The sequence below is a fragment of the Acromyrmex echinatior genome, chromosome 8, assembly GCF_024713525.1.
Source record: "Acromyrmex echinatior isolate Ae372 chromosome 8, ASM2471352v2, whole genome shotgun sequence".
Classification (NCBI taxonomy): domain Eukaryota; kingdom Metazoa; phylum Arthropoda; class Insecta; order Hymenoptera; family Formicidae; genus Acromyrmex; species Acromyrmex echinatior.
Genome location: NC_141859.1, coordinates 4,387,161 through 4,414,895, shown reverse-complemented (window position 1 = coordinate 4,414,895; position 27,735 = coordinate 4,387,161). Strand labels below are relative to the sequence as shown.

Here is a 27,735-nt window from a genome sequence, read left to right as displayed (position 1 = left end):
CTTTCCCATTAAACCAGAACAGATTAAAATGGAAATTTTATTTATTCGAATGCGTATTTTAAAAATATTGAAAATTTGCTTATGAAGAGCAATTGGCTAAATTGCCAAAATTTATTTATATATTAATTATATAATAAATCTTTCTATTCGCAAGTGATCTGATGATAATGTTTCATAATATGTTGTACAATATAAACGCGGAAATGAAAAGATACCTTATATCATCGGGTAGTTCCATGCAGACTGATTGTTATGTTAGAAAAAAAACATTAAGTGGTATACTATGGAGAAGAAAATAAAATAAAATATCAATCTTTTTAGTGGACATAATGTGTATTATAAGACAGTTAATATAATAAAGAATTATTTTATTTAAAAATTTCTATTAGACTTCTGCTAATTGTTTTATTTTATTTAAAATTTATTTATTTTTATTTTATCTAAATTTTATTTAAAAATTTATATTATAAACTATTAATATAGAGAATAATTTTATATAATATTCATATTTATAGTCAACAATATATTTATTAAATATTAATATATTGAGAAAAAGTACTTATTAATTTATTAATGCAATTGTTTATCATTATTTTATTTTTTATTACATATTGTTATTAATTTACATTTATATTTAATTTTCATTTTATTAATTTAATTTACATTTTATCAATGTTGTATTTGAATATTGCGCTACCATTTAAGACCCAAATTTGATTGGCTAGCTGATTGCTCCGAATTGCCGTTACGCGTGTCGACTCGTCTGTCTTCTTCCACCATGGACGTCAGCTCGACAGCTCATCGGTTGTGGGAGACGTCCTTGATTACATCGCGCGGTCGACCACCACGCGAGGCGGTGGAGGCGTAACGCTCCGGGTTCGAGCGTGTCGAGCGCGAACATGTTCCGGGATGGCCAGTATCTGGAGGTGATCAAGGTACCACGTGCAACAGCTGTCAACAGCTGGTTGTCAAGCGTGCCGCGCGCGCGCGCGCGCACGAACGCGTCTGTCAAACATCTGTTGCGAAAACCGGGCGATATGGATTTTCCTTTTATCTCCTTTTCTCCAAACAGTCGAGAAATATTTTCTTCAATAAGTGAACGATTAAAACGTACGATTCATCCTTTGAACGGTCGAAGATAGGAGATAGTGTCATGACAATTCGCACGTTTTAATCATCGCGAGTTAGCGGAACGTCTCTCATTAATTTTCTGGAACGAACACGCAGCGATTTGTATAGAGCTTATTGCTTATATCGTATCGCAACGTGTCCGCAGGCCTCGGACGATTGCCTAGCGACTGCCGTGGTCACCGTGCAGGAAAGAACGGTGGAGATCAAGAACCAGAAGGTCATCACGAACAAGTGGCTGCAAGTCGAGGACTGGGCGGCTCTCTATAAGATATTGGAGCGAGCGGTTCTGCGAAACGGCCGCCAGGATGATGAATCGCATCGCGAAGGACGGGGATGCGAATGGAGAAAGTCGACTCGTCAGCTGGAAGTCACGTAAGAATGCAATCGTCTTTATTGTTCGTTCGAGAACTTTCGATTTACTTTTTTTTTTTAGTGAATTGATTAGAATAATTAAAGCCCGATGTCAGCAAAAAATGTAAAATTAATTTTAATTTAAATTCAATTTACGTTTATTATCTTTTTTTTAATGCTTAATGAATATTCACAAATTAATTTTGAAAAAGAAGACAAAATTGAAGGTTATAGAAAGATTTAAAAATCGATTATAATGTTATAAATTTAAGTTTTTTAAGTTGGAGAAATTAACTTACTGTTTTAAGAGAAAAATAAAGTAAATTAATAAATTAAATACGTGTGCTTCGCGATTTACTTGCTAATAATTAATTAAAAATAATATAAAACAAAACAATCCAATACTTATACAAAACAGTCCATACTTATCCTTCCCAGGTTCAAAAGTCTCAACTCTAATTTGGCCCTTTCCCAGACAAATAAAATCCTAATTACACCCATACTTTATCGACGATTAATTTATCGAGTGATGACCTATATTTGATTGATTATAGGATAGAATTATTAATTTCTTTTATTGTTTGGCACATGGGAAAAAAAATAGAGACAACAGTGAATTAAAAACTCATTAGAAACAATTCTGCAATTGAATAAATCATTAATTAAGTTAATCAAAATTCAATCTTATATTCATTATGTGTATCTCGTCGGAATAAAATAAAACATTTTTATAATAGTTTAATATTAAAAATAGATATGCATTTCTTAAAAGTCAATGATAAGTTGAGTTTGTTATATATAGAAACAATATTCTGTAAGATTAATAATTACGAATCGTTATTCTATCGTAATCAGGAATTTATACAAATATGTATATAATAATAATAATAATAATAATAATAATAATAATAATAATAATAATAATAACTCGCTAATTTTGTTTAACAGGTACACTTTTGAACATCCAGAAAATACAAGTGGTATGCCGTCTTTGCCCACGATCAAGGTACATGTGTCACCAGCCCGGAAGAAACCGGTGAAGCGAGAATCAGGTGACGAGATCTCGAAGAAGAATAAAGTGAAAATGAAGGACGACGCAACGAAACGAATGAAAGAAGAAAAATCTCCCATTCAAACGTTGACAAAAACCGATCAATTAAAGAAGACACCGAAGAAATTGGCACAGGCTACCCCGAAAAAGACTGAGACTCCGAGCGCTATCGCGAAGGAGCAGAAAGACCTGAAAAGGAAAAAGTGTTCGACATACACGCTCTTCGAAGATTTAGAGAACGCACCGTTGGAGGAATACATTCCGGACGCACCGAAGACAAAGAAATCGTGTCCGGACTTCAAATATGTTCCCAGCCGAAAAAGCGCATTAGAGAATATGCGATCAACATTGAACGAATACACGCCGACTTTGTGCGAAGGCAAAAGCCTCATCGCAGAAAACGTAAGTTATGTGCCGAACTCCGTTAAGAAACTGGAGACGAATTACGAGATTTACGAGCCATGTGCCACCACAGAGATACCCGACAGCGTTTTCGAAGAGTACGTGCCTAATTCCAAGGGTCTCAACCCCTCTATAGAAGAGTATGAACCTGACTTCAAATTCCCGAGCAAACTGATGAAGTTCGACGATAGTTATGTGCCCTCGAGCGTACGACGTAGCGTATCAAATGACTCGAAAAAAACTTCGAGCAAGCAGGAGAAGTCGAAGCTCCAGAAACTAGAGGCTCGTCGAAAGGGAGCAGTAGACAAGAAAAAGATGAATCTTTTCTCGTGAAATACACACGTGTGAAGTGCTCAAACGTGATTGTAAGCGACTAAAGAAAGTTTTGCAAGGAGAGAAAATAGATTTTGGTACGACTGATGTCTGTAAAAAGTATAGTTTATATCAATTCGATATATAAGACTATATATTACATTATTGTATAGTGATATCCGTAATAAAATATCTATTCTTGCTAAGTACAATGATATCGATGAATTGATTATTAACGAATGTCGTTTACGATAATATAACTTGGAACTGGCGCGAGTAGCTGTCTTATTTCCATGCTATAAAATTGATTATTCTACTTCCGAAATGTCAATTTCCTGATATCTTGTATCAGTCTTGTGCATAAATACATCATGGAGTCACTTAACGGTCGTCTTCGGCCTCGCTTGGAGGATCTTCGACCAAATTCTTTATGGGTTCGTATTTATTTTTCGCCATTTCTTCCTTAGATTCTTCCTTGGATTCTTCCTTGGATTTCATTTCAATGTTATCTTGATTGAGTTCCTCTTCGTCGTCAGTATCATCATCGGCACCTGGATGAACGGAAACTTTATGCGTCGGACTGCCTATTGTCTGCATGGTTCCCGGTTTCTGCCACATCTTTTGCGATTCCTGAAAATGACAAAGAAATATAATTATTATAATGAAAAAACAATGTATGTAAATCAATTTACAAATAGAAATTACCTTCATTCCACTGACTTTCTCCATGTAATAATCGTAAACAAACTTAGCCATGTGCGGCATATCCTCGATCTCCATCGGAATAGTTGAGGACACAACATCGTTCGGTCGCTCGGTGGGATAGAGTTCCTGTGGCAATAGTTGTAGTTTCAACGGTCTCTGCATCAATTGGTTGAACGCTGGTGTCAATTCGAAACAGTTCTTGAAGAGGGACACGCGAGCGAAGACATAGAGACCGAGACGAGCACGAGACATCGCCACCACTAAACGCCTCGCGTCTCTCAGGTGACCAACTGCGCGCGTCTTAACCAGAGACAGCAAGATGTAATCGTTTTGCTGACCCTGGTATTTGTCGACAGTTGTTACTTTGTTCGGCCGGCCTATCAAAGGATTATTTGCGCATCGAATGTTTATTACATCCCTTATTAGATGCTTCTGTCCGTTATACGTAGTCAGAATACTGATCTTGTCCGCCGGATACCCTAGCAGGCGCATGTACATGAACACCGCGACGCAATATTCGGCTTCAGCAAGATTCTGATAGAAGTAGGCACTAGGCTCGCTCTCGCCAACGCCGTTGAAGTCTTCGACATTCACTAGTTGGAAATCATACAGGAAACCGGCGTTTGCTACCAAATACTCAGGACTTCGCTCTACGTGCGCCAAATTACCCAGTTTCTTATATCTCCAATTGTAGAGATTGCAAATACTAGGTCTGGCGCGACCTTGGCCATCAAGATCGACGGTGGGTACGCCCAGTCTTACGAATCTCGCGAATAGCGATTGTTCCATATTCGAATATTTCTGAAAAGCCATGTTCTTGATGACCGGCGGCAGCTGATGATGGTCCCCTATCATTATCCAACGTTTTAGGCGATTATATCCATCTTGAGGATTTTGTAGTAGCAATGGTATGAAAGTTTCTATTTCCAAAATCTGCGCGGATTCCTCCATAAGGATATTATCGTATTTGAAACCCATGTCGACAAGTTCACGACGTTTAAGCGCTGCGTGCGTACAGGTCATAGCAATTACTTTGGCCTCCTTTACGAGTAAGTACTTCGATCTGTCGAGACCCGATCGCAGTAATTCGAAAGCGCGGAACTCATCTAATTGCGTAAATATCCTTTCAATGTATCTGCATAGAAAATATTGATATAAGAAGCAGTTATTACTCATCTTATAAAGTGTTGTATTCACGATGCTAGAAATCCTTCCGAAATCTCGGAGAAAGAATTGACCAATCACATTGATCAAATAACCAAATTGTTAAAATGTTATTTGTTAATTTTTTTCTTCATCCAAGATTTCAAAACAATTTCTAACATCACAAGGCTTAAGAGTTTAATGTACGTTTCTTACCTAAAACAGCTGCACGCAATCTTGAGATCTTCCTCGTACGAATTTCGCTTGAAAAGCGGCTGCGGGGCGTTGTCGAAGAACTTGTGGAAAGGGAACTCCTCATCAATTATAGAAGATAAATCAGGTTTCTCACTTGTGTGCTGTCTTTGCTTGACTCTGGCCTGAAAACGGTTCCATCTCGTGGACACTTGATACATAAAAAAATAACCCGCCGTTTCACACGTGTACGCGACATCGCCTTTTACATTCAAAGATTCCTAAAAAAAGAAATACATTGTAATAATTTGACATAATCAAACAGTACTGATAATTTAAGAGATAAATACCTGTAATCTTTGAACTTCCAAGAGTAAATCCAAACGTTTGGCAAGAACGTAATTAACTCTACCGTAGCGACTGAAATCCTTTTCCGTTTCCAAAGCCTCCTCTCCGTGACCAAGACGCAGCAGATGCCGTTCGTCGATATCGAGGGCCATTATCTTCTCGAACAATTGATTAAGTGCTTGATTGGAATGTGTTACGATCAGCGTCCTCTGATAGGGAAAATTGTGATATAGATTCGAAATAATCTGTACAGCGACATCCGTTTTACCAGTACCAGGCGGGCCGACGACCAGCGTCAGACCTGGCTGCATTCCAGCTCGTATAGCTTCGACTTGCGTTGGCGTAAAGGGAATCTGATTTCTGCAACGTAGCAATATATTTTTTCTCCATCCAAAAAATAACACATTTCAACATGCTATTAATGCACTACGATAACAAAGTGAATACTAACTTTTTTGGTTCGTTCGCTCTGTATGGACCTCTACTGGGCGGCACGTGTGGTTTAACTGTAATAACCTTCTTGATCGGATCATTGTTGTGCTTTGCAAGGACATCCTCGAAAGTTAACTGGAATGGCCGCACCAGATTTCCTTCGTCCTCCGGATTCGTTTTGATCTCGTACTGAGGAAAACTGGCTCGTAGATGATCAATATCGAGGAACGTATCGTTGAAGTCTATCGTTGCGATTTCATCTGGCATTCTATTGCATCAAACATTTTTTAGTATTCAATTATAAAGATTATGGATTTAATATTTTTTTAGATTATTACGAATGTAAATTATGTAAACTATTATAGAAATGCAAAAATGTTAATTTATTTTTCAAACAAATAATCAAGATAAATAATTACTTAGGAAGATACTGACGGAATAACTGCAGAAAAGTATAATTACAGAAGAATATATCTACTAAATTATAGAAGGAATATATCTATTAAAATCTCAGACAGATTTGTTCATCCGTTTACAATCGATGCCGTTCCAAGCAATCAAACAAGAAATACACCATTAGCTTTATTACTGGTATGTATAGAGATAGATAATAGATAGAGATTACCTAGAATAGCATGCTGCACCCGGATCGCCGTATCCGAGGATTATGTCGTGCAACCAATCGGGCACAACGCATTCAGTATTCATAAGCTCCCTTATAGTCTCTAACACAGCTTTGAAGTTGTTCTCCTTAGGTTTACGCCTCATTATGATATTAAATCCCTCGTATACGTCTTCGCCGCCATGACTAGCATTGTCCATATCGATTCGATATTGATTACAGTCCAGCCACACTCTATAAGTGCGCGAATCGCCCGGCAAAATCGGCCTCGGTTCAGGGCCATCCTCTATCACTCTGCCGTTTGAGTCGAGCATACCCTCGACTTCGCATCCTCGCACCGTTGTTAGACCAACTTGTGGCACGAAGGGGAGTTTATGACTGTATTTAGTGCCTGCGATAATACGACAATTATCTGAGAATTCTGATCTATATTATTATTATTATTATTATTATTATTATTATTATTATACGAGGTTACAATAAAAAAAAATTTTATTGTTGGAGCAAAATCATTACTGTTACTGCGTATGAAAGCGACTAAACTTCGCTGACATAATCATCATTTGATTGTAATAAAACATGTTTTATTGATAATAAAATGGAAAAACCTTTGCTATTTTTCTAACGAGATAATTTATCTTTGCAAATACATTTTGCAATTACAAATTTTTTTTATAATAAGATAATTAATTATTATAGCAAATCATTAATTAACATTAAAAATTATTAACATATGTATGTCAGCATATTTTTCTCTAAGTAATTGATTCTTATTTATAAAACAGTTTCAAATTATTTTTTTAAATATCCATCTTATCTTACCGATAGGATTCGGTGGCTTAACTGTGATAAGAAAGCACACGTCGTGCTTACGAAGATTTTCCCATTCGGATTTAATTTCCTTACGAACGCTAAGATTTATGGTCACATCGGCACGAACTCTTGATGGTCTGTTCTCGCCGACATTAGGCTTAGCCACTTCGACCACCGCAAATTGTGTAATAGGTTGTGCCATTCTAGCCCATCCACCAAAGTAGACACCACCGTCTTCTGCCCGCCTATAAGCGAAGAAAGAAGAAATATTATCACTTTTACTTTTGCGAAAAAAGAAAGTAACACGTTGATTTAACATACCAAGGACTCAGTCTGCTCACGGCATCCTCAATGTCTTGTCGTATCTCATCTGCAAACAACGATAATATTTAACGACTGATATATGTATTTAATCATAAATTAGATATGATAATGAATAACGCTGATTTTTTTTATTTTTTTTATACGTACATGTAGATTCTAAACGGAATAAATTGAAGTTTCGTAGAAGATAATCGTGCAATGTGAGGAACTGCAAGTTCAATTTTGGCAAAGCCAGACAGCCCTCGCCAGAAAAATATTCAGTCGGGACGATGCTCTCGTTCCATATAATGTTCTCGGTCGGATAAAGGGGCATCTCATTCAACTCTTCAAGCTGCGATGGCCTACGCTCGTGTCGCGATATCTGAAATTAAAATGCATGTTCTCTGAATTCAGACTGGTTCTGCTGGATAAAATCTCTCACGATCTCTCAATATTTTTCTTTTTTTACACCCACCAGTAATTCACGCAAAAAGTCTATATCCAAGCGATACCAATTCTCGTCCTTTTCTCGCTCCGTGGGCGGTACTAAATTCAAGTAACTCGCGATAGATCTCAATTTTTCTTGACTAAAAAAAAAAATATATTATTCGATTCAACGAAGCTAGTGCTTCACATGGTTTTATACATCAATATAATTATTCTCTTCTAATAAATTATCTCGCAATATTTTCAAAATTATACTTTACGTATTTTTTAGGATACTCTTATTAAATCCAAAACTTACCTGAGTGAGCCAAAATGTTTATATAAAGCATCTCTGACATCGACACTGGCTACGTTGGCCAATGCAAAGCTTCTTAGATCCGGAAATTTTGCAAAAACTGCATTCTGTAGAATAAAAGTTAATAATCTCAAGTTGCTAATCTCAAGATTTCAAGCATTTATTATAATTTATATAATATTCAATATTGATGACGCAACTAATAGGATTAATTAAAATTCTTGTTTTATGATAATAAATCAACAATTGATTTACGAAAATCACACAACTTGTTAAAGGTAAAATAGATACATGATATAAAAATCAGGGATTTGCTTATTATTTTACATACTTAAAAAATTATTAAGCACATATACAAAATCATTTTTTAAATGATGGAAATTCTTATGTACCTGTAGAGACGTAATTTTAGTGTAATGCAACTCCGTCATGTCGTGATCCGTCAAGGGATTACCAGTCTCCTCGCTGATCTCGAAACGGGCATAGAACTTGAGCATTTCTAAAAGCTGCAATTAAAAGCGAAGTGAAGATAATGAAGCCTTATATAGAAGAAGCTAATGAACCCTTCATTTGGTTTAACTTGTTTTCTCCCTTTCATTAAACTATTGCTAAATTAAATATTAATGCCGCGAAATGCTTAATAAAATTTATCAATAGTTTATCAATAGTATTCTGATTAAAAAAATTTAATTTTCCTGTAATTTATATTTTAGTTTATAGTGTTAAATCAAATTTTTGTCTAAAAGACTTATTATTTCTTCAACTTTATCGGATTAGTTCGAGTTATTGTTTGTACTCGATCTGCTCGACTTGGTACGATCGAGCGTACATTATGGAACAGCTTTTTTTATTTTTCGTGAGCACACTGAAGAAAAAAAGTAATCTTCTTTTATCCCCAAGAAAACAATTTATTGGACCATTAATTCAAATTAAATACTGGACTTGCCTTAATGAATCAAAAATCCATAACGATAAGGATAAGATATAAATTACGAGAAGAGTTTTTTTTCATGGAGACACATGGCTATGCCTATATGCAATAAATCAGAATCAACAGAATCGTTGCATTTATAATCGTACTTTGATGTCATAGTCGACGAAAAAACCGGTCGTCTATATATATATAGAATATATATTTTCTATATATATATATATATATATATATATATAGAAAATTATTATGTAACATATAATGATAATGACTTATTATTACATTTATAAATTTATTGAATAATATTATTATATATATAATTATTATTATTGTATATATAAGATTTTTAATATCTTAAGATTTTAGATATTTCCCATTACATTATAAATATAATAGCATCTATCATATTCTTTGAACAACTCTCAAGATTGAACAATTCATCTCTAATAGTATACTTAATAAGCCATGAGTGTGCCAATTAATACGGTTCGTTACTCATTTGCATGTTTCAAATATCAAACGACTCTTCGAATGCAATTAACCAACTGCAGTTTAAAGGAAGTATCGCATTGAACGTTAATGATAGTAATTAATCATCATAATTATCAGAATTTCCTAGCGTTTCACCGCGGCCTTCATTCGCATGTGCGTATATAATACAATATCTTAGAAGATAATTCTAAACTTTCAGAATAGTTCACGGATAGCACATTTGCAGTGAGTTTACGGGTGCATGTATCAGCGTTTTAATTTCTGTGTATAAAAAAGATATTGAATGCATAACGGTATTACACTTCTCTAGCACGTTTCTCTATCAGAATAATCACGCAGCGTGACGTTCATAAACACTATGATACCATGCTATGCTCACAATTCCTTTTCCTCTCTTCTTAATTAATTAGATGTCTATCTTTTTTATAGAATATTTTCTTTCTAGTATCACCCCTTTCTCAATAGTTTTCACGATCGCATCCCTATTTGCGTATCAGCACACTTAAAAAGAAATCTGATGATTCAGTGAATTTCATTGTTTTGATCTGGCCAATGTCCTCGAGGGAGTCGAAAGGTTTTCCATGAGGAAAAAAAATGGAAAGGAAAAGAAACAAATACGCAGCTTGGTCGCACTGCACGAGTCCATTCAAAAGTGGGAGAGGATTGGCGCTATCTCAACCGTCTCTGCATCGCTGGTAAGCTCCGGAGAACAGTCTACTGTCACGTTCAGTTTCGCTCGCAGCGCAACAACGTGAGCTCCAACACAACTCATCACTCCAATCGCTTATCAGAGTTCAATCGTATCGGCCATCAAAACACGTAGACTTCTCTGTAAAGCTCACGTGATATGCGTCGAGGGCTTTTCTCGTGATTTCGATAACGTGCATACATCCTGTCTGGAGCCTGTCATTCTGAGCAAATAGAAAATTGCCTTTTTCATCAGTTTTGGAGTAAAAGCGAAGATCGAGTGATAAGAAGCTGATAAAGTCGTCGCAATCTTCTCATGCTCCTCACGTTTGCAGCAGCCTAAAGGTGAGGGAGGAAGAAGAAGTACATTGACAGGAAGTTATTTGCGGAAAATCGCGATAGAAGCAATCAATAGTATCGAAATCTTGTCACTCAATTGCTGAGAAACTTTTTATAAGAACTACAGAAAATAAAAGCAGTCGTTCCTTTCGTGACAAATGCCGTGACAGTGTGGCCTGCCAGTCCGTTGATCCTAGTCGTGTGTGTCGCGCCAAACAAGTAATTCTTCTTTTGGAGAACTTGAATTTTGAAGTTCCGTTACCGACAACTTCTTTGGCGACGGCCAATAGCTTAGCTATTTATATCAGCGAGAAGCAGATTCGCTTTGTACATCTGAATCAGGAAATGCGGTAACAAGAGCGAGAGATGATGTCGTTGTCCGATGTGATTTACGGCAGGCAGCTGAGCATGTCATCAATCAGAGGTGAGCTTCGTAAGCTTAACTTGAGTATCCGCTTCCTCGTCTTTATATGTCCAACTCTACTCCTCGTACAGTGTTTTCATAGAAGAACCTTCTGTAAACTGGTTTTCTCTGCGTCGAACATAATCAAGCATAATTAATAAGCAAAATTAATTAAACTGTCATTGCAAAATCATTTTCCACTTCGAATTGCTTACATGAATAGCTATATTCCATTCTCTAAAGCTTCGTGTTATGAAAATCTTCCAGCATGGAAAAGACCACACACATTCTAAAGTTTTCTTAACATCATAGTTTTTCAAAACATCATAGTTTCATCAAGTAGGAAGAAATATTCAGAAATTATGCTTCGCATTTTACGATTTAAATAATCAATTATTCTCTTTATTTTAAAAAAACACGCGTCTCGTAATCATGTTTTTTCTGTCATCTACTTCATCATCAGAAACTTAAAGGAAGATTGGGTGAGATTGGACAACAATTATTTAGTTTAGACACGTGCTAGTACATTTATTGATCTGCACATGAAAGGCGAAATCTCTCCGTATTGAGACAGAGGCAATGTTATTTGCGAAGTTAACTTCAATCAGTCACATCACTAAATGTAATTTCGTTTTAGTTCATCAATATAAATAGAATCTATTATTTTTTAAACTGCGAGTTATATATTTTCATTTTTTAATATAAATACATTAAAAAATGTATTTACGTAAAATCATAAAATATAGTTCATTGATGTTCTATAATGCAAACTCGTTACATAGAATTGCAATCACTCATTTACAGCTAATACAATCCTAGCGATAGAACACTCATTCGAAATTGATATTCAATTAATTTATCAAAACCGGACCGTTATACAATACATGATTATAAGAAATATCGTGATTATCGATAAAAAAATTAATTGCAATCTATCGTCAGTGTTTTCCGAACAAGGAAGCGGCTGTACTAAAGAAAATTATTACTAGATAATCAATTTGTATTCAATATGCATACATCATACATGCACGTGTGTCTTAGGAGAAATATTTCGTTGTTTACTTGGAAAACGTAAATCCGCTTAGAAACTCGTTAAAAACTAATATCAAGATAAGCGCACTGTGCATTATTGTGAAAAAGTAGCAACCTTCTCTATAAATAAATGTAGATGACGAGATTAATATTTTATCGTGACATTTCGTAAAGCTAATTTGATGTGGAGATACAGTGTGCATTAAGCAAACTGTTTCAATTATCAAGAGCTTTCATTTTCTGTTGCATTTTCTGTTAATAGAATAAAATATCTCAAGCGAACGAACGTCACTTATTGTTAGCCTCATTCGGATATATTACCCGTAACTTATTTTTACACTATCATAAAAAACTCCACGCTTGTATTGTCTCCGTTTTTGTTTTACATAAATTTTATTATAGTTACGAGCAGCGGAAAATTTATCAATGTAATACTTTTCTTTTTTTCGTATATTTACAAACGCGACATGATAAGGACGATACGTGAGGCATAAAAGTGACAATTGTTTATTCCGCTCGCTCATTATACGTAATATGGCAATTGTATCTAATTAAACATGGACGGCGTTTACATCGCTTTAATTAAGTCGTCCCTGCAGTTGGCGGCAAGCAAAGGAGGTGACGTCTGTGCCGATAATTAATCTCACGATTTACGGAAAAGTAAAAATTATTTTCAATGGCAAGATTTTCCGAGAAATTACATGACAATAATATTCAATTATTATTCTTAAAACGTGTTGTAAAATGCGTTTATAGATTCTGTTGATGATTTGCGATATAGGAAGTATCTTGTTCATAAAGTTATAATCTCGATGTTTATCGGCGAGACGTCTATGATCGGGTCAGAAGATCATATCAGAAAACTCAAATAATCGAGAGAGAAAGCAAAAAAATATATACGTTAACGACGCTAATCGTTTCGCAAAAATAATATTATCCGGCGGAGATTGCGAGACCGAGATATATCATTATAAATAAAAAATATAAAAATTAATAAAACGTTTACTGAACTGATAATGATAATTTTAATATATCAAAAGTGTAAAAATAAATATAATTCAGAAAACTATATATATCGTGACAAAATTAAATATGACTTTTTAATTCGTAGAAGGATTAACATTACCGATGATAATCAAGACATCAACACAACAAAAAATTTATTTATTCTTTGTGCGGTATTTAATTTTTTGCGATATGATACACAGTAATTTTAATAGAATGAGAATTATTCGTTACATCAATTTGCGTTCTCTGAATTTCATGCCGTTTCAGCATGGCATACTTTCCAAAAATATCAAAAATAGAAACGCCATCAAACCTCACAGGATACTTGCAGATATTTTAAATTTAGAAAGTGAAAATTTAGAAAGATTTAGAAAAATAGAAAGTGAAAATTTACAATCATCTTTGAAAAAAAGTGAAATATTTTTTTCAAGAGTAGTTGCATTTTCACTCTCTTAGAGTGAGATTTCATTGCAAGAAATTTAGAGTACACACATGTGCGTCCGGTGTACACGCACGCACGTGTGCTGTGTAATCCAACGCTTGTTAATAAAGTGTTAACAGTTAAGAGTGCCCTCCTTCTTTCGCAGCGATTGTATCATATCGCACATCTGCCATTAGCACTGAACTGGGTTACCGGTATCATTTCTATCGTTCTTTCCATTGCATCTCTTACTGCGTTCTCCGGATCGGATCATGCGCTCGTTTCTCATCTTGTTTCTTTCCGGGAGGATGTCGACATACACAGACGGAGTTACAGGACGTATCGCGTCGTATCAAGTTCAATTTTCTCGAATTATAAAGAATCTCTTTTTTATATTCCGTGGAAAATCTCATAACCCCCGGATAACTCATGTGATAACACCGGATCTAGTATCACCGATAAAAAAAGTTTTGGTATCAGGCCGACCCTTGTGTGCGGAAACTCACGCGTTACGTATTTTGCGTTAGAACGCGCAATACGTTGCATTCAGGAGCGCTATTAAAAAAAATATTATTTTAATATACTCCGTCATTAACGTCAATAACGTCATTAACGTCATTAACGTGTAATATTATAGAAATAAAATATCTCATAGAAGAGATTATGCTTAAAAAAATACTTTCGCATACGAAAGTATTTACAATAATAAGATTGTTGTTAGATAAATATTATAATCTTTCCAAGAAATTGACTTAATTGAAAAACAGAAAAAAAATTTCTTGTCACAGTTTTGCATTTGTAAATGTTATTTTCTTACTGCTGAACTGTGCATAACAGTGTATTTTAAGCTATATCTTCTTGGCAAGCGTGTCTTTTCACAGAAGAATCGACTGCATTTTGTATCTACGCTTGAACAATCAAAATGTGGCGTTTTACAGGTCTTTGGTTGCTGTGGCTCTGCCTGTTCGTGAGTTTGATCTCCCCGAGTTTATCCGTTAACGTATTATGCTGTCCAGAGGGGACGATATGGCAACGTACGTCCAATTGCTCCGATGGCACACAAATCCGTCTAAGCTGTCCGAGTATTTTTCTGATGGATCCTCAGCAGAGCAAACATGACAATTTTACTGTTATCTATGAGGAGGACACCGCTTGGTTACTGCCAGACATCGACTATGAGAAAATCTCGCTTGACAGGTAGAATCTCCGCAACTATGGCGTGAGTTTATTTACCAATTGCGTTTATCTGTGAAGAATTTATTATATACAGAAGAAGAAATAGAAAAAGAAACAGAAAGAAACACACACACACACACACACACATACACACAACTGAAAACATGAGGAAAATCCTATTCAGAAATTTTCTGAGCTCACGTAGTATCTCGAGGCTTTATTATGACAAGTTTATTGCGCAGTAATCCTACGCAGTGTTGTATTCAAATTTTCTATAATGGACAAATCATGTCTTGTTCACTGCGATTTCTAATGAATCCTTTTATTCATTAGATTCTGCGTAGCCAAATCGATGCAGAACGGCGGCGAGATTGCTCTGGTATGTTTCGATCATGAGCTGATAGATGATGGCGTGTCGAAGATATGGAAGAACATGCTGATCTGTATCGTCAGCATCATTTCGGCGATCTTTCTGATCGCCACTCTGGCGATTTATGTTATATTGCCGGAATTGCGAGAGCTACAGGACAAGGCGATGATGGCCGCTGTCACAACTCTGGCGGTCAGCTACACTGTCCTCTCCATTCAGCACTTACGATCGAATACGGACGATGATTATATCATCTGTGTTTCTCTCGGTATATATAATTATTATATTATATATAATAAAATATAATAATATATAATTAAATTGTAGTATAAAGAAATTTGTCACAAACTTGGACATACAAATATTTTTAAAAATTGCCTGGTCTCTCATTTATCTTTTGCTTCAATTCTCGTCCTTTTGATTTTTTTATTATTATCCAATCCATACATCTGTATTTTAGGATTTATATTATATTTCGCCTTCATGTCTGCGTTCTTCTGGATGAACATCGTGGCCTTCAACGTATGGCGATGCGTCTGGTAAGTGCTAAGCGAATAAATCATCCGAGAAACACCGTTATATGAAAAATAATAGATACTTTACAGTTCGCATATACCTTTAAAATTTAATGATATGTACAGGTTTAAGAGCAAGATAAAGGAACAATCGCTTTTCTACGCTTATTGCGTGTGGGGATGGGGCGGTCCAACGTGTTTCCTGATCGCCGCACTGACGACGCACCATATGTCTGGAAATCACTTGCGACCTGGTTTTGGCGAATATACCTGTTGGTTTAGCGGTAAGTTTTAAAGAAATATTCCTATTTCTTTTTTTAAAAAATTCAGCAAATGACTTTATTGCTTCGATATTGTTGAAATATGATTTAACCCTTAAGTAGATATATCAAAGCCACTTTTTCTTCTTTTGGAAGCTCCAGAGCACTTCAATCACTATGTAATTTTGCCAGTGCACTTATTTAGCAGTTTAAATGTCGCCAGTTCTTCTGATGTAGGATGAAATATGATTATTTCGCGTCTATTATTTCACAGGCGCTAAAGAGACGTGGGCGTACTTTTACGGGCCAGTTGCTGTTTTGTTAATATTAAACATGCTCTATCTCGGAATGACCAGCTGGCGTTTGTGGCATCAATATCGCGAGTACACGGGAAGCAAGTTGCGAATCTTGCGATTTAAGTGCCTGCTATATATTAAATTAGTGCTCGTCATGGGTATTACCTGGATCTTTGAATTGTTATCATTCGCTATCGGGTCGAAAATGGATGAGTTCTGGTAAGCAATCGTTAAGACATTCTGTCTCTGCATCAATGTCTATAAATTACTAGTAAAATCATCCAAGCGTTCTTTTTCGTTAGGATACCGACGGATCTGTTAAACGGTTTACAAGGATTCATCATATTCCTGCTTCTCGTTGCGACGCGAAAAAGGGTGCGGAAATTATTGGCGAAGAAGCGATTGTGCGGTATCACTTTCCCAAAATCCTGGGCCGCATACGAAGACGAGGAGTGCGAAGCGGTGCTTCCCGAGGAGCTCGAGCTATCTCAACAAGGCTAAGACACTCGCATCTTTTTTTTTCAGGATCATGACGCGGGTTAAATGTTGTCTACAGAAAGACAATCCAATGATTTATTAGTAAATTATCTATAATCGGACGTAAATAACGCAACTATTGTCGAATTTTTAATTAATTTAATTCTATAAATAACTCATTTGTAGTTACATTTTATTTTCTGAATATTCTCATTAGACATGTGAATATTTACATAGTCTCAATTATGTTAATCCATTATTACTCGTGGTTGTTTATAACTGACAATATTATTTTATCTCTTGTTAATGTACGTTATTATCATCTTTTACTTGTATAGCGCTAATATAAAAGCGACATAAAAATCGACATTTGTCTGATGAATAAGGTAATACAAATGTATATTTTAAATGCGATTGTCGTGAAACGTGTTGTTTTCAACAGCTAGTGTAATGGAATATATTATTATTAAACACTATATAAGAATCTCCGTAAACGTTATGTAAATGTTGGACCGAATTACTGTATGTGTGTGGAGCAAAACTCGTGGAAAGAATATAACGAAGGATAATTACTCATCGATGTGTAATATCATTTCACGCTCGTGATTCAATTACAGTTTCTCGTTTAAATCATTCACGGAAACGTGACAACGAGTCATTCGTTCCCACATTCCTACGTTTTCCTACGAAAATGCGTAAATCCGACTCATTCATTCGTTGTTTCATCTCCACTATCAACTCATTATCAACCACAATCGCGAGTACTATGCATGACGTATCTTGCTTGATAGATTCACGCGCGGATCTTTGGCACGAGATATCTCGCGTGCGATGAAAACATTGCGCAAGTGAATCCAATCCAAATAATTTTAACGAATCTTTAACAGTGGAACATTAAGGCATAAGCTATCATAAGCTATCAAAGTAACCGTGAGCAATAAGTTGCGATGCAAAAGTCGCTTGTATTCCGAGTCCGAAGGCTACTGGATACTTTCCGTACGTGGGCAAGACAATAGATTCGCGTATATTAGCATAACATGTGCGCATCAGTTCAGGATATCTCTTACTAAAATCTGATTCACGCAGTGACATAAGTTTAGACAACAAGTTTGTTAAAATTGTAGCCGCAGGCACGTTAAATATTAGTAATAATTTGTATCTCGTCTACGCGTGATACAGATTACTAAAGTCATCTATTGGAAAAATAATAGATTTCTTTTTACTACACCTAATATATTGTAAACATCTGTAGACTTGTCCCACTTCCATTAATTTAGCGCGTCATTCATTTCGACATACGTTCATTAATTTAAATTGTACAGAGCGTGCTAGATTCAGAGATTCTTTGCTTGTGGATTCTTTGACCAGTTCGATCCTTTAATAAACTAAAAATGTCAAGGATAACTTGTGGCATAAAAATGAGTAAATTGCTTACCAATTTAATACGTGATATTACTACTCTGTTCTGATTCATGCATTTCAAGACCGAAAATAATTTCGGTGCGCAGTTTGCAGAATTGAATATATATGTAAATTCACTCTGAATATTTAAGTATCAAGATTCGCTTTGACTGAAAGTGGATTTATTTCTCTTAATTAATTAACAATTCATATTCTCTTAATTTAAATTCCATGTCATATTAAAGAATCCATGGATGAAAGATGGTCCGCAAACCCATATCCTGTGCAAGCATGTATTGCATTCCGCCAATAGAGCATTATAAATGTATCAAATAATGCCGCGTATAACAAACCTGATTGCATTCGTGCGGTACATTCTTGTTGATACTAAAACAGATACCTAGTACCAACGACACAAATAAAATTTGTTAAGCAAATTAGATTATTCCAAGACAATCGATGTCATTGAATGCAATCATTCAATCAAGCAAGATACAATAAAAAATATTTTCATGAAATGTTTGTTAACGGAAGTTTCATATATTATTTCTTAGTCTATAAATACACAATAGATATTGCTATTTAAACGCAATTCTTTCACGATAAAAATTTCTATCAAAGCATAGAAAGAGAATTTTTATTAAATGACAATTCCTATTAAAGCTTTCATAATTTTCAGCTTTAAAAACAAGATAAATATTTTACTGGACTTTGAAATACTGATTCATGCTGTTATGCAAAGAAAGATGCATTCGATATAATTACAATTTCGTATCTATGCTTTTTTCTTTGTTTTTATAATTATATCAAAATGACTCAATAATAAAGTAACGTGCCTGTGTAATTGAACGATCATTTGAACAAAGGTGAATTATAAAAAATTAGAGAAAAAAAGAAAAAGGAAAAAAAATCTATAGATAGACGCAATTATTGTCTCTTCATGTAAGTGGCTCGTAAATAAATATATATATCACTTGATATGTGAGTTTACAATGACTCGATTGTTCAACGAAACGAAAGAGGAGCGAGAGACGCGCCATTGTTAAATATAATTCATTGAAAGCGTAAATAGAGCATGTTAGCGCACACTGCGTGCATCTTGAGAATGAGAGTGGACTGACAAGAAGGAGAGAAGCCAGTAAAAATTACTGAAGCCCGCAGTCCGGAAGATCTTATTTATCTTTCTGAGAAGAATCATTATTGGTCTATCTATTTTTAGTATTGTTAAATCGACGAATCCCACAAAAAATTTCGTGAGAATCTTTTCTTTAAGTGTAATAAGAATAAGTGTTGATAATAGACAATAGCATTTAGATAATGGATCTCTTTTATTTGGATTTCATTTATATTCCAGCATACTTAATTTTTATTCACATGATAATACAAACATCTCGCCAAGAAAACTGAAGACATTTTTTAACCTGAGTTCTAAATACATAGGTATACACATGTATAACATTTGACTGCGATACAATGTTTCCTCAGAATATATGAATATGTGACGTATTTTATGTGCCCCATTGCGATTTCATGTTGATGTTCAAAGAACAGCGAATCAATAATACAAAGATGGAACGAGAAGAAAATAGGAAAAGAATGGCGAAGAACGCGATTGCGTATTTGCTAATTCATGTAAATACCACAAACTTATATACGTTAATACTTATGACAGTATTCGCGAGAAATATCATACTCTTGTCATGCTTTGTATTTTGTCTAATTCACCTTGTGATAATTCTGACGGATAAGATTAAGAATGTATCGCGGAGAGAAATCCCTTTTATATCTACAATAAAGGCTAAATGTGACAATTTCGATAAGAATAATCTCATAAGATAAGATCATTTCAAGAAATATGTAAGTTTTGAGTAATTTTTCCGAGTAATCAATATTGTCTGATATAAGACAAATATCAGCCTGATTAAAAAGATTTGTTCTTTTCTTAAACAGTTCTTACATTAATAAATAAAGGTTTTTTAATAAATCCAATAATTTAGTCTTATGTAATTTATTCATTGATATAGCTATCGATAATCCTTTGATATTTTCAACGGAGATTCAACTTACTAATATTGTCTCATTGATGATAGACAAATACACTTGTATGTGCTTAACTTTAAGCACACATAAAATAGATACATATCCAATTGTTATATCAAATATCAAATGCCTTATATGTCTAAAAAAAAGTATCTCATTTAGCACTTCTATACATTCAATAAATGTATCTCATAATAAATGTGAGAGTTCACTCAGAGAAAAACATACTTATAGGTGACCTTTATAGTTACTTTTTCTCTGAGTATAGGATAGAATAGATATATTAAATTTTTTGATGTATAAAACTCTTTATAATAAAAGCACAATAATTCCTCCATGATAAATCTGATAAAGAAAAAACAAATGACAAGAAAAAGCGTGTATCTTACAGATAGAAAGGACAAAATAATGTAATGAATATTATACAACGTTATGAATTTTTTTAAAGATTAAGATATTCAAGAGTTCAAAACGTATCATCGAAAGTGAAAACGGAGCGCACAAAGACACGTGTGAGCGCAGTGCCGACGCGCGTCGTTGTGTCTTTCGAGCAGCTGGAATGAAGGTAAACTCGCTTGTGGCCGTCGAGGGACGCAGAGGGGCCAGGGAAGTACGATGCAGCGAAGAACGGGAATGTCATGGCGGCGGACACTGGCAGGGGTAGCTAGGTAAGTAACTAACCGCGGGACGAGAGGCACTGGCGGTGAGGCCAGGTATGGCAAAGCAAGCACGATACACGTCACGATGAGCTGAGTGAATCACGGATGAACGCTTCATGAAACGATCGATCGGCTACACGGACGCGGCAGTGTCTCTATTTTTCTTTTGACGACGAAGAAGCGAAAGAATTCGTGTGTGCCCGCGAATGCAAACTTAAGGAAAAGACTCGCACGCGTTTCGGCGTCATGTATCCAAGGATCGTGTTGCTGCTGATCGTTGCTTGGGAGACGAGGAACGTGCTCGCCGACGCCGAGACGCGACTCGCCAGCGCCGACACGACAGTGAAAATCGGCAAATGTTGCGAGCTCGAGGAGTTGTTGGTGGACGACCGGTGTACACCATTGTCGGAGACCAATGAGACCAACTGGATACCGGAGTTCGTGAAGGAGCGAGACGCAGTGGCAAGAACGGGATACGTTCCTTCTGAGCCTAGGTACGAGTTAAAGATTGGACGACCCAGATGCGACTCCGACGAACATCAGTGGCACGTGTATTACTATCCATCCGGGCCAGATCGACTGTTGATCCTGCCAACCGGTGTGTTGCGCCATTATATCGTTGATCTGGCAAAAGGCATGGATGAGAATCGCGGCGTCTACGGCGTCGCGATGTTGAATGTCGATGACGATTATGATGACGATAAGGAACACGCGACTATACACTACGACTATCCATTCGGGCATTACTGTGCCGACAAAGTTGTGCTCAGTGGAGATCGGATGATAGCGACGTACGCTATGCTTTGCGTGCCGGATGTTGCTGTACGCTGGACCGATACCAACTACCTGATGAAGCATGCCATCAATCCTGCCTTCCACGCCGTGTCAATGGCCTGCTATCTGGTCGTTGCGGTAGTCTACTTCGTGTTACCACAGCTGCGCGACCTCGTCGGCAACATCATCACCAGCATGGCTCTCTGCCTCATGGTCAATCAGTGTGCCTCCACCGTCAGGATATTCACAGAATTCGGCAATCACGTCAGTTTCTTGGTCGCCGGTACGTGAATTGCTTACGATTGCTTTCGCTTAACGAAGTTTCGAGAACAACAAATCATTTTCTTCGTATGGTTGAGTTACACGCAACTCTGCGATACTCTGCGATTCTCGAGAAATCTTTTTGGGACGGAAAGATTCTCGGTAATGCCTTCCTGTGAAACCGGTGTGTCGATGTCTGATTATCTCTAACGTATTTAATGACACTCAATTAAATTCTCTCGACGAAATTGCGTTCTGTAGAAAGAAAAATTTAAATTATTCAAATTTATCACAAAAATAGTTATTACTTCAGAATGCAATAATTGATGCACTGTTGCACATTCAGCAAAGTTGAGACATGACTTGATATAAATCATTTTATAAAATTATGGATTATCTTCTCTTGTCGAGGCAATGAAATTTCATATCCTTTTCATCTCAAGTGCATTAGTTCCATCTATGAGACACGCGAAGCCGAGTTAAAGAGACTCGAATGAATCATATTTTAGCGCGTGACGGAAGGACCAATTAACAAGTGCGACCACTCGAACAACCTTCTGTTGCGAAAGCAAATTACAGGACAATTTCCAGGCCGGATGTATGCCAGAAAATACAATATTGAAATAATATCCGTCTTTTTTTTTAGACACTATCATGTACGTTTTCCTGATGGCCGCTTTCTTCTGGCTCGGCGCCTTGGGCTACTACGTATGGAACACGTTCAGGTCGCGCAATGTTTTCCTGCGAGTAACCGACGGTAGGAAGTACTGCTACTACTCGTCCTGGGTCTGGGGTTTGACGGCCTGCTTAGCTACTACGGCGATCTTCGCGCACTTCGCCCTCGAGACGAACAAACCCACTGTAGGCGGCACGACTTATCCCGCCCAGGAAACTGTAGGCTGGCTCGGACTCTCCGTGATATTCATGTGCATCGCATTCACCATCGTGATCGATCTATGCCTGATACTGACGACTGCAAACAGGATCAAGCGGATGAGCACGTACGGCCGTATTCATCACAAAATGAAATACAGTTTCCGGATGTTTGTTTTTCTCTACGCAATCATGAGCGCCGGCTGGTTTTCGCTACTGCTCTCGCAGTTCAAGTACGACGCTCTGATATACTGCCATATCGTCATGAATCTGCTGCAGGCACTGCTCATTCTCTACGTGTGCGTGTTCGGTCAGCGAAGAGTCACGTTTCTACTCGGGAAAACGTGCAACTGCTGCGACTCCGGTGACAACACCGAAGGCCTCGACTGGGGCGAGGAGATGACAGCTATCAATGCAGGTTATTAAAGCGCTTTACGAACAATTACTCGTGTTACGAGCATGATCTGTATTCGAGTCGTGATCGAGTGATGACGATAGCGCGTTTAAATCACGATTAGTAAAACGCACATCGCTCACAGAATAAAGAGGAATGCATATAACATGTTTGAAGTGTGAGAAGCATTCCATACAGTCGTTAAAGTACAAGTGTATTCGAAGATACTGAGAATATACTCTTTGTGTTTTTTTATATTATGATCATAATTTTAGAGTCATAGCTCATAAACGTATATCTTTCATGCGCAAATTTTACCATACATATACCATAGATATATGCGCATATATATTCAAACCAAAAGATATTCTTTAGAAAGTGTGAAAAATGCGTGGATATATCTCTATTTCAGAAGGAAACAGTATTATGTGCGTACCAGTGTTACTTTAGAAAAGTAAACATGAAACGTGCAAGAAAAGAATATATTAAGATACATATATGTCGAATAATGCAGCAATATATTGTAAATAATGATGCAATAATCAAATTAATGTGCAAGTTGAATATAAGAAGTCAGGAAAGTCGACGAGGCATTGAAAAATTTTATAAAATTAAAAAATTTATAGTATCATATAAAAAATATATGATGTGTTTTGATTATTAAATTCGAGTCGACAAACGATGGCACTGATAAAATTGCGTACGTCTTTTGTATTTCATGTTTGGTGATTATGCGTGCCTTAAAACGAAATTAATCTCTTGCCTTATAAAAATGTACGCTTATCGAAATATTTTTATCACTTCACAATTTTAACACGTCTAGTAGCTTGCATTTATCCATGTTCATAGCGTATCATGTTGCCACAAGTGTACTGATTTAGATTTTAATCTAAGTATAAAATCGATTATATTATGCAATATTATATTATGCAATATCGCTAATTTACGGACAAGTTTGTCAGCGGACGTATTGCACAGTATAATTAAAATATGTGTCACCGAATCTCAAATGATCTTATACTTTTAATATTTGTGTTTAATATTTATATAGTAAATCGATTTTTTGTACGAGAGAGATATTAAATTCGCTAAATGAATATTCGAATTAATATCGTAAATTAAATTATTTAACCTGCCCTATTTATATATTTTACAATAACAAACATATTTAACAAACATTGCGACAACTTACCTGTCCGAACAAACTTCCCTCTGGACGATGCAGCAGATTAGATAACTGGCAACGCACCACCAGGTGATTGTCATCCATAACAGTATTGAAGAAACGTCTGGTAGGAAGTAAAGCTTCGAGATCGATGACCAGCTCCAAAAATCTCTCGCAGTAACGCACTTTATCCGGAAGTACAGGTCCTATTAAAACCATATAATTAAAATTGTTAATTGAAGATAAGTTTTAAATTCTTAATTAATTATCTAATTCTTTATCTAATTAATAATCTAATTCTTTTATTGCTAACAAGATTTAGTAAACAGACTGCACATTAACATATGAAAAAAGTGATCTCAGTCAAATTGGTTGAAATTATTATGATGTTTTGTAACTTATGAGATATTGATTGCTCCTACAGATATTTGCTATAGCACCATTAAAAGTTAAAATGTTGGGTCTAATTATACTGAAAAACACCTTATTTATATTATAATTTTTTTCATTATATAAGCATCTATGCAGTTGAGTTAAATACATATTTAATCATATTAATTTCCTTAACTAATTATAAGTAGGTTTTTCTTAGTGTGCACAAGAAAGGATAGAATGGGTGCAATGTACATATTTGTTGGTACGTGAATATGTGTGTCGATGGCTATTTAATATTTGACATTATTATGTTCGGTATATATAAGTATATGCCTGAACACAAGTATCTATACAAATAAAAAAACAAATTATATCGTAGATAAAGAATGGTTATTATGAAGAATTATTAAGAAGTGTTAAATTTAATTATTAAGAATTATTAAGAATGGTTATATTTAATTATTAAGAATTATTAAGAATGGTTATATTTAATTATTAAGAACTATTAAGTATGGTATGGAACAATTAAGTGCTTATACAATTAAAAAAACAAACTGTAGATAAAAATACTTTTCAATCTAATTAAACTCAAAATAGTAATTTTCAAATGGTGTTACAGAAAAATCTAATTATTTTTATGATTTTGCTTATAGATTTTTGATCAGGATCTCATAAACTACAAAATATCATGATTTCAGCTAATTTGAAATCACTTTTTTCATTCTGGTCCTTTTTAGCTTTATTTAAAAAATCGAGAAATATATTTTTCTAAAAAAATACATGTAAAATTTAATTGGATAATATGTAAAAAGATTCTCATAAATACCTTCTGCAGGAATTGTTTCCAATATCGTCATGAATTTTATCATAAGTTTGTGCAAGAATTTACGTTCCCATTCAAGTTTTTCTTTATGCTCGAAATTATCTTTTTTCCTTATAATTTTCCAATACTTCCTCCATTTTGGATACTTTCTAAATTCGAGTTCTCTTCTGCCTTGCTGCAAGGAGATCCACATGGATAGTGACACTAGCCTTTTGGCTTCTTCTCGAACCAAAGATACTTCCATGGAGTTGAAGCAATGATTCAAGAACACTATCAACGCCGTCTGTTCCTTCAGATTGAAGTCCATTATACTTTCTTCCAAGCACGCTTCGAGAACATTTTGAAAAAAACCGGCGAACTCTGCCGGATTCTTCTCAAACGCCTCCCACACTTGCACCCGCTCCCTAAACTTTTCATTCACCATGACGACAATGGACATAGTGTGCTCCCGCGTGGCACTCTCCGCCTTGTAATTTGACCAGAGAAAATTCTCCAAGTATTGGCTGAACTCTAGCATCATGATCCTCCGGACAGAAAATTTGGACGCACATATTTCCTGTACATAAATGTCATCCACTACTTGCGAATTGAATGCCAGATGCGTGTTTGTGGTGTGTGGTGCCCAGTATTTATTCGCAAGCTGCAAAACAACAGAATCACATAAATTTCCATTTTAATGACAAAAATTAACACAATGATAATTCTATTTTTGGATATTTTCTATTTAGTGACACAAGTCAGTATAAATGTCATCCTATCTTTGTTTTTCATTGAATGTCAAGAAAGATAAAATGATGTTTATAATGATTTGAGCCATTAAATGGAAAGCATCCTCTATTTATTTTGGCAATCAGTGAGTAACGAAGAGTGCTTTTCAACATGTTATGTGATATACAAATGAACAAACAGGAAGCATCCAATGTAATCACACAAAGAGAATTCCAAATCTACAAAATAATAGCAAGAATTGCTAGAAAATTTGCTTGATCACAAAATTTGGAATATAACATCTTAAAACATAAAAATAACAACAATAATTAATGGAAAATTTGCCTAATCACAAAATTGGGGATTACATCTTCAACAATTTGTAATAAACATCAGCGAGGCGATCAAGAATAAATACCTGGGTGATTCTGTCCGCGTTGATCTGCTCTACTGTAGGAGCAGGATTGTTGCTTTTGATAGGCGGTGTGTTCTCCATCGTATCCATCAGCTGCAAACTGAACGCCACGAGTTAACCTAACCTAACTTTCTCCATTCGCCGGTGCCTGCGACAAATTTGCAATCGCACTTGCAGCAGGTAAACGTCGCGCGACGTCGCAAGTGTATTCTGTGGAATACGCAGAACAATTCTCGTCGAATTCCTCCGATTCAATGTCGTTTTGAACGAGCCGTATCTAATCGCTCGCAGTTCAAGGATACACACCGAGTACTCACAGTTCCACCATGCAATTGCGTACAGTAATATAGTTCACAAATCACAACTTTACATCTCTTCATGCTCACAACTTCCTACATGAGAAATAACAAAAAACTACGAAAAAACCAGAAAGAGTACAAGAACACTTCGACAAGAAGCGATCTAAACCGAATATTCAAATAATTAAATATGAAAAAATATTGAAATATTAAAATTCAAATATTTAAATTCGTGAACCAACTTTTCATCGTTGAAAGAAAAGGAGCTAAAAAAGCGACTGCGTGTGTGGCGCGAGATTCAAAATAAAAATCCCGTTCATATTAATTAATAAAAGAGGACATTCATATGATACTCTTAAAATAAGAAAATTATTCGGCTTCTCTTAAACGAGGTGTAACATAATGGTAGCACAAGGAGGCAACGCAGCAGATCTAATGAAATTATTAAATATTCTAAATTAAAATATTTTGAAATTGTTAAATATTCAAGAATTTTTTTATTCACTTTTGTATTTAATTTTCACTTCATTTCAAGGTACACAATCGATCCTAAAAATACATATGTGGCGTGCCTACACGATTCGGATTTGGCGC

The 27,735-nt window shown here is 35.6% G+C and overlaps 4 protein-coding genes and 2 long non-coding RNA genes across 7 annotated transcripts; 4 read left to right on the top strand and 2 right to left on the bottom strand.

The window, feature by feature from the left end:
• Positions 1 to 649: 649 nt before the first annotated feature.
• On the top strand, positions 650 to 3,459 carry LOC105144554 (hypothetical protein). Of its 2 annotated transcripts, none has more exons than XM_011053525.2 (3): positions 650 to 926; positions 1,277 to 1,503; positions 2,431 to 3,459. In XM_011053525.2, exons 1-3 carry the CDS (start codon positions 900 to 902, stop codon positions 3,266 to 3,268), a joined length of 1,092 nt encoding a protein of 363 aa, XP_011051827.1. In that variant the 5' UTR covers positions 650 to 899; the 3' UTR covers positions 3,269 to 3,459. The 2 variants fall into 2 exon arrangements, with proteins under 2 accessions (XP_011051827.1, XP_011051826.1); XM_011053524.2 differs by having other exon boundaries at positions 653 to 935.
• On the bottom strand, positions 3,356 to 27,735 carry LOC105144553 (RNA helicase aquarius). The gene is made up of 16 exons (XM_011053522.2): positions 27,647 to 27,735; positions 26,846 to 27,234; positions 25,723 to 26,359; positions 24,549 to 24,727; positions 8,940 to 9,053; positions 8,551 to 8,654; positions 8,281 to 8,392; positions 7,974 to 8,187; positions 7,824 to 7,872; positions 7,512 to 7,747; positions 6,693 to 7,080; positions 6,087 to 6,335; positions 5,638 to 5,995; positions 5,312 to 5,568; positions 3,953 to 5,087; positions 3,356 to 3,877 (listed from the first exon to the last, which is right to left on the bottom strand). Exons 2-16 carry the CDS (start codon positions 26,930 to 26,932, stop codon positions 3,629 to 3,631), a joined length of 4,368 nt encoding a protein of 1,455 aa, XP_011051824.2. The 5' UTR covers positions 26,933 to 27,234; positions 27,647 to 27,735; the 3' UTR covers positions 3,356 to 3,628.
• Positions 5,940 to 7,309, top strand: LOC147908693 (uncharacterized). Its single transcript, XR_015545841.1, has 3 exons — positions 5,940 to 6,074; positions 6,185 to 6,658; positions 6,912 to 7,309. It is a non-coding gene; the product is annotated as an uncharacterized LOC147908693 (long non-coding RNA).
• LOC105144552 (G protein-coupled receptor Mth2) lies at positions 10,646 to 17,530 on the top strand. The gene is made up of 7 exons (XM_011053521.2): positions 10,646 to 11,420; positions 14,799 to 15,057; positions 15,370 to 15,674; positions 15,867 to 15,945; positions 16,048 to 16,205; positions 16,456 to 16,696; positions 16,780 to 17,530. The coding sequence occupies exons 1-7, from the start codon at positions 11,363 to 11,365 to the stop codon at positions 16,976 to 16,978; spliced, it is 1,299 nt and encodes a 432-aa protein (XP_011051823.1). The 5' UTR covers positions 10,646 to 11,362; the 3' UTR covers positions 16,979 to 17,530.
• On the bottom strand, positions 14,328 to 14,803 carry LOC147908692 (uncharacterized). Its single transcript, XR_015545844.1, has 2 exons — positions 14,678 to 14,803; positions 14,328 to 14,415 (listed from the first exon to the last, which is right to left on the bottom strand). It is a non-coding gene; the product is annotated as an uncharacterized LOC147908692 (long non-coding RNA).
• mthl5 (G-protein coupled receptor Mth-like 5) lies at positions 21,055 to 24,461 on the top strand. Its single transcript, XM_011053520.2, has 2 exons — positions 21,055 to 22,111; positions 22,736 to 24,461. Exons 1-2 carry the CDS (start codon positions 21,301 to 21,303, stop codon positions 23,386 to 23,388), a joined length of 1,464 nt encoding a protein of 487 aa, XP_011051822.2. The 5' UTR covers positions 21,055 to 21,300; the 3' UTR covers positions 23,389 to 24,461.

What these genes read in the sequence shown, in the direction of transcription:
- LOC105144554 (XM_011053524.2), top strand. Translation starts at nt 900, where the DNA reads ATGTTCCGGGATGGCCAGTATCTGGAGGTGATCAAG. An exon ending in AGTATCTGGAGGTGATCAAG is followed by an intron (nt 936 to 1,276) that starts GTACCACGTGCA and finishes ACGTGTCCGCAG; the next exon opens with GCCTCGGACGATTGCCTAGC. An exon ending in ACTCGTCAGCTGGAAGTCAC is followed by an intron (nt 1,504 to 2,430) that starts GTAAGAATGCAA and finishes TTTGTTTAACAG; the next exon opens with GTACACTTTTGAACATCCAG.
- LOC105144552 (XM_011053521.2), top strand. Translation starts at nt 11,363, where the DNA reads ATGATGTCGTTGTCCGATGTGATTTACGGCAGGCAGCTGAGCATGTCA. An exon ending in TATCATCTGTGTTTCTCTCG is followed by an intron (nt 15,675 to 15,866) that starts GTATATATAATT and finishes TCTGTATTTTAG; the next exon opens with GATTTATATTATATTTCGCC. An exon ending in AACGTATGGCGATGCGTCTG is followed by an intron (nt 15,946 to 16,047) that starts GTAAGTGCTAAG and finishes TGATATGTACAG; the next exon opens with GTTTAAGAGCAAGATAAAGG.
- mthl5 (XM_011053520.2), top strand. Translation starts at nt 21,301, where the DNA reads ATGTATCCAAGGATCGTGTTGCTGCTGATCGTTGCTTGGGAGACGAGG. An exon ending in CGTCAGTTTCTTGGTCGCCG is followed by an intron (nt 22,112 to 22,735) that starts GTACGTGAATTG and finishes CTTTTTTTTTAG; the next exon opens with ACACTATCATGTACGTTTTC.
- LOC105144553 (XM_011053522.2), bottom strand. Translation starts at nt 26,932, where the DNA reads ATGGATACGATGGAGAACACACCGCCTATCAAAAGCAACAATCCTGCT. An exon ending in CTAAAATTACGTCTCTACAG is followed by an intron (nt 8,655 to 8,939) that starts GTACATAAGAAT and finishes TTTATTCTACAG; the next exon opens with AATGCAGTTTTTGCAAAATT. An exon ending in TAAGCCACCGAATCCTATCG is followed by an intron (nt 7,081 to 7,511) that starts GTAAGATAAGAT and finishes GTATTATCGCAG; the next exon opens with GCACTAAATACAGTCATAAA.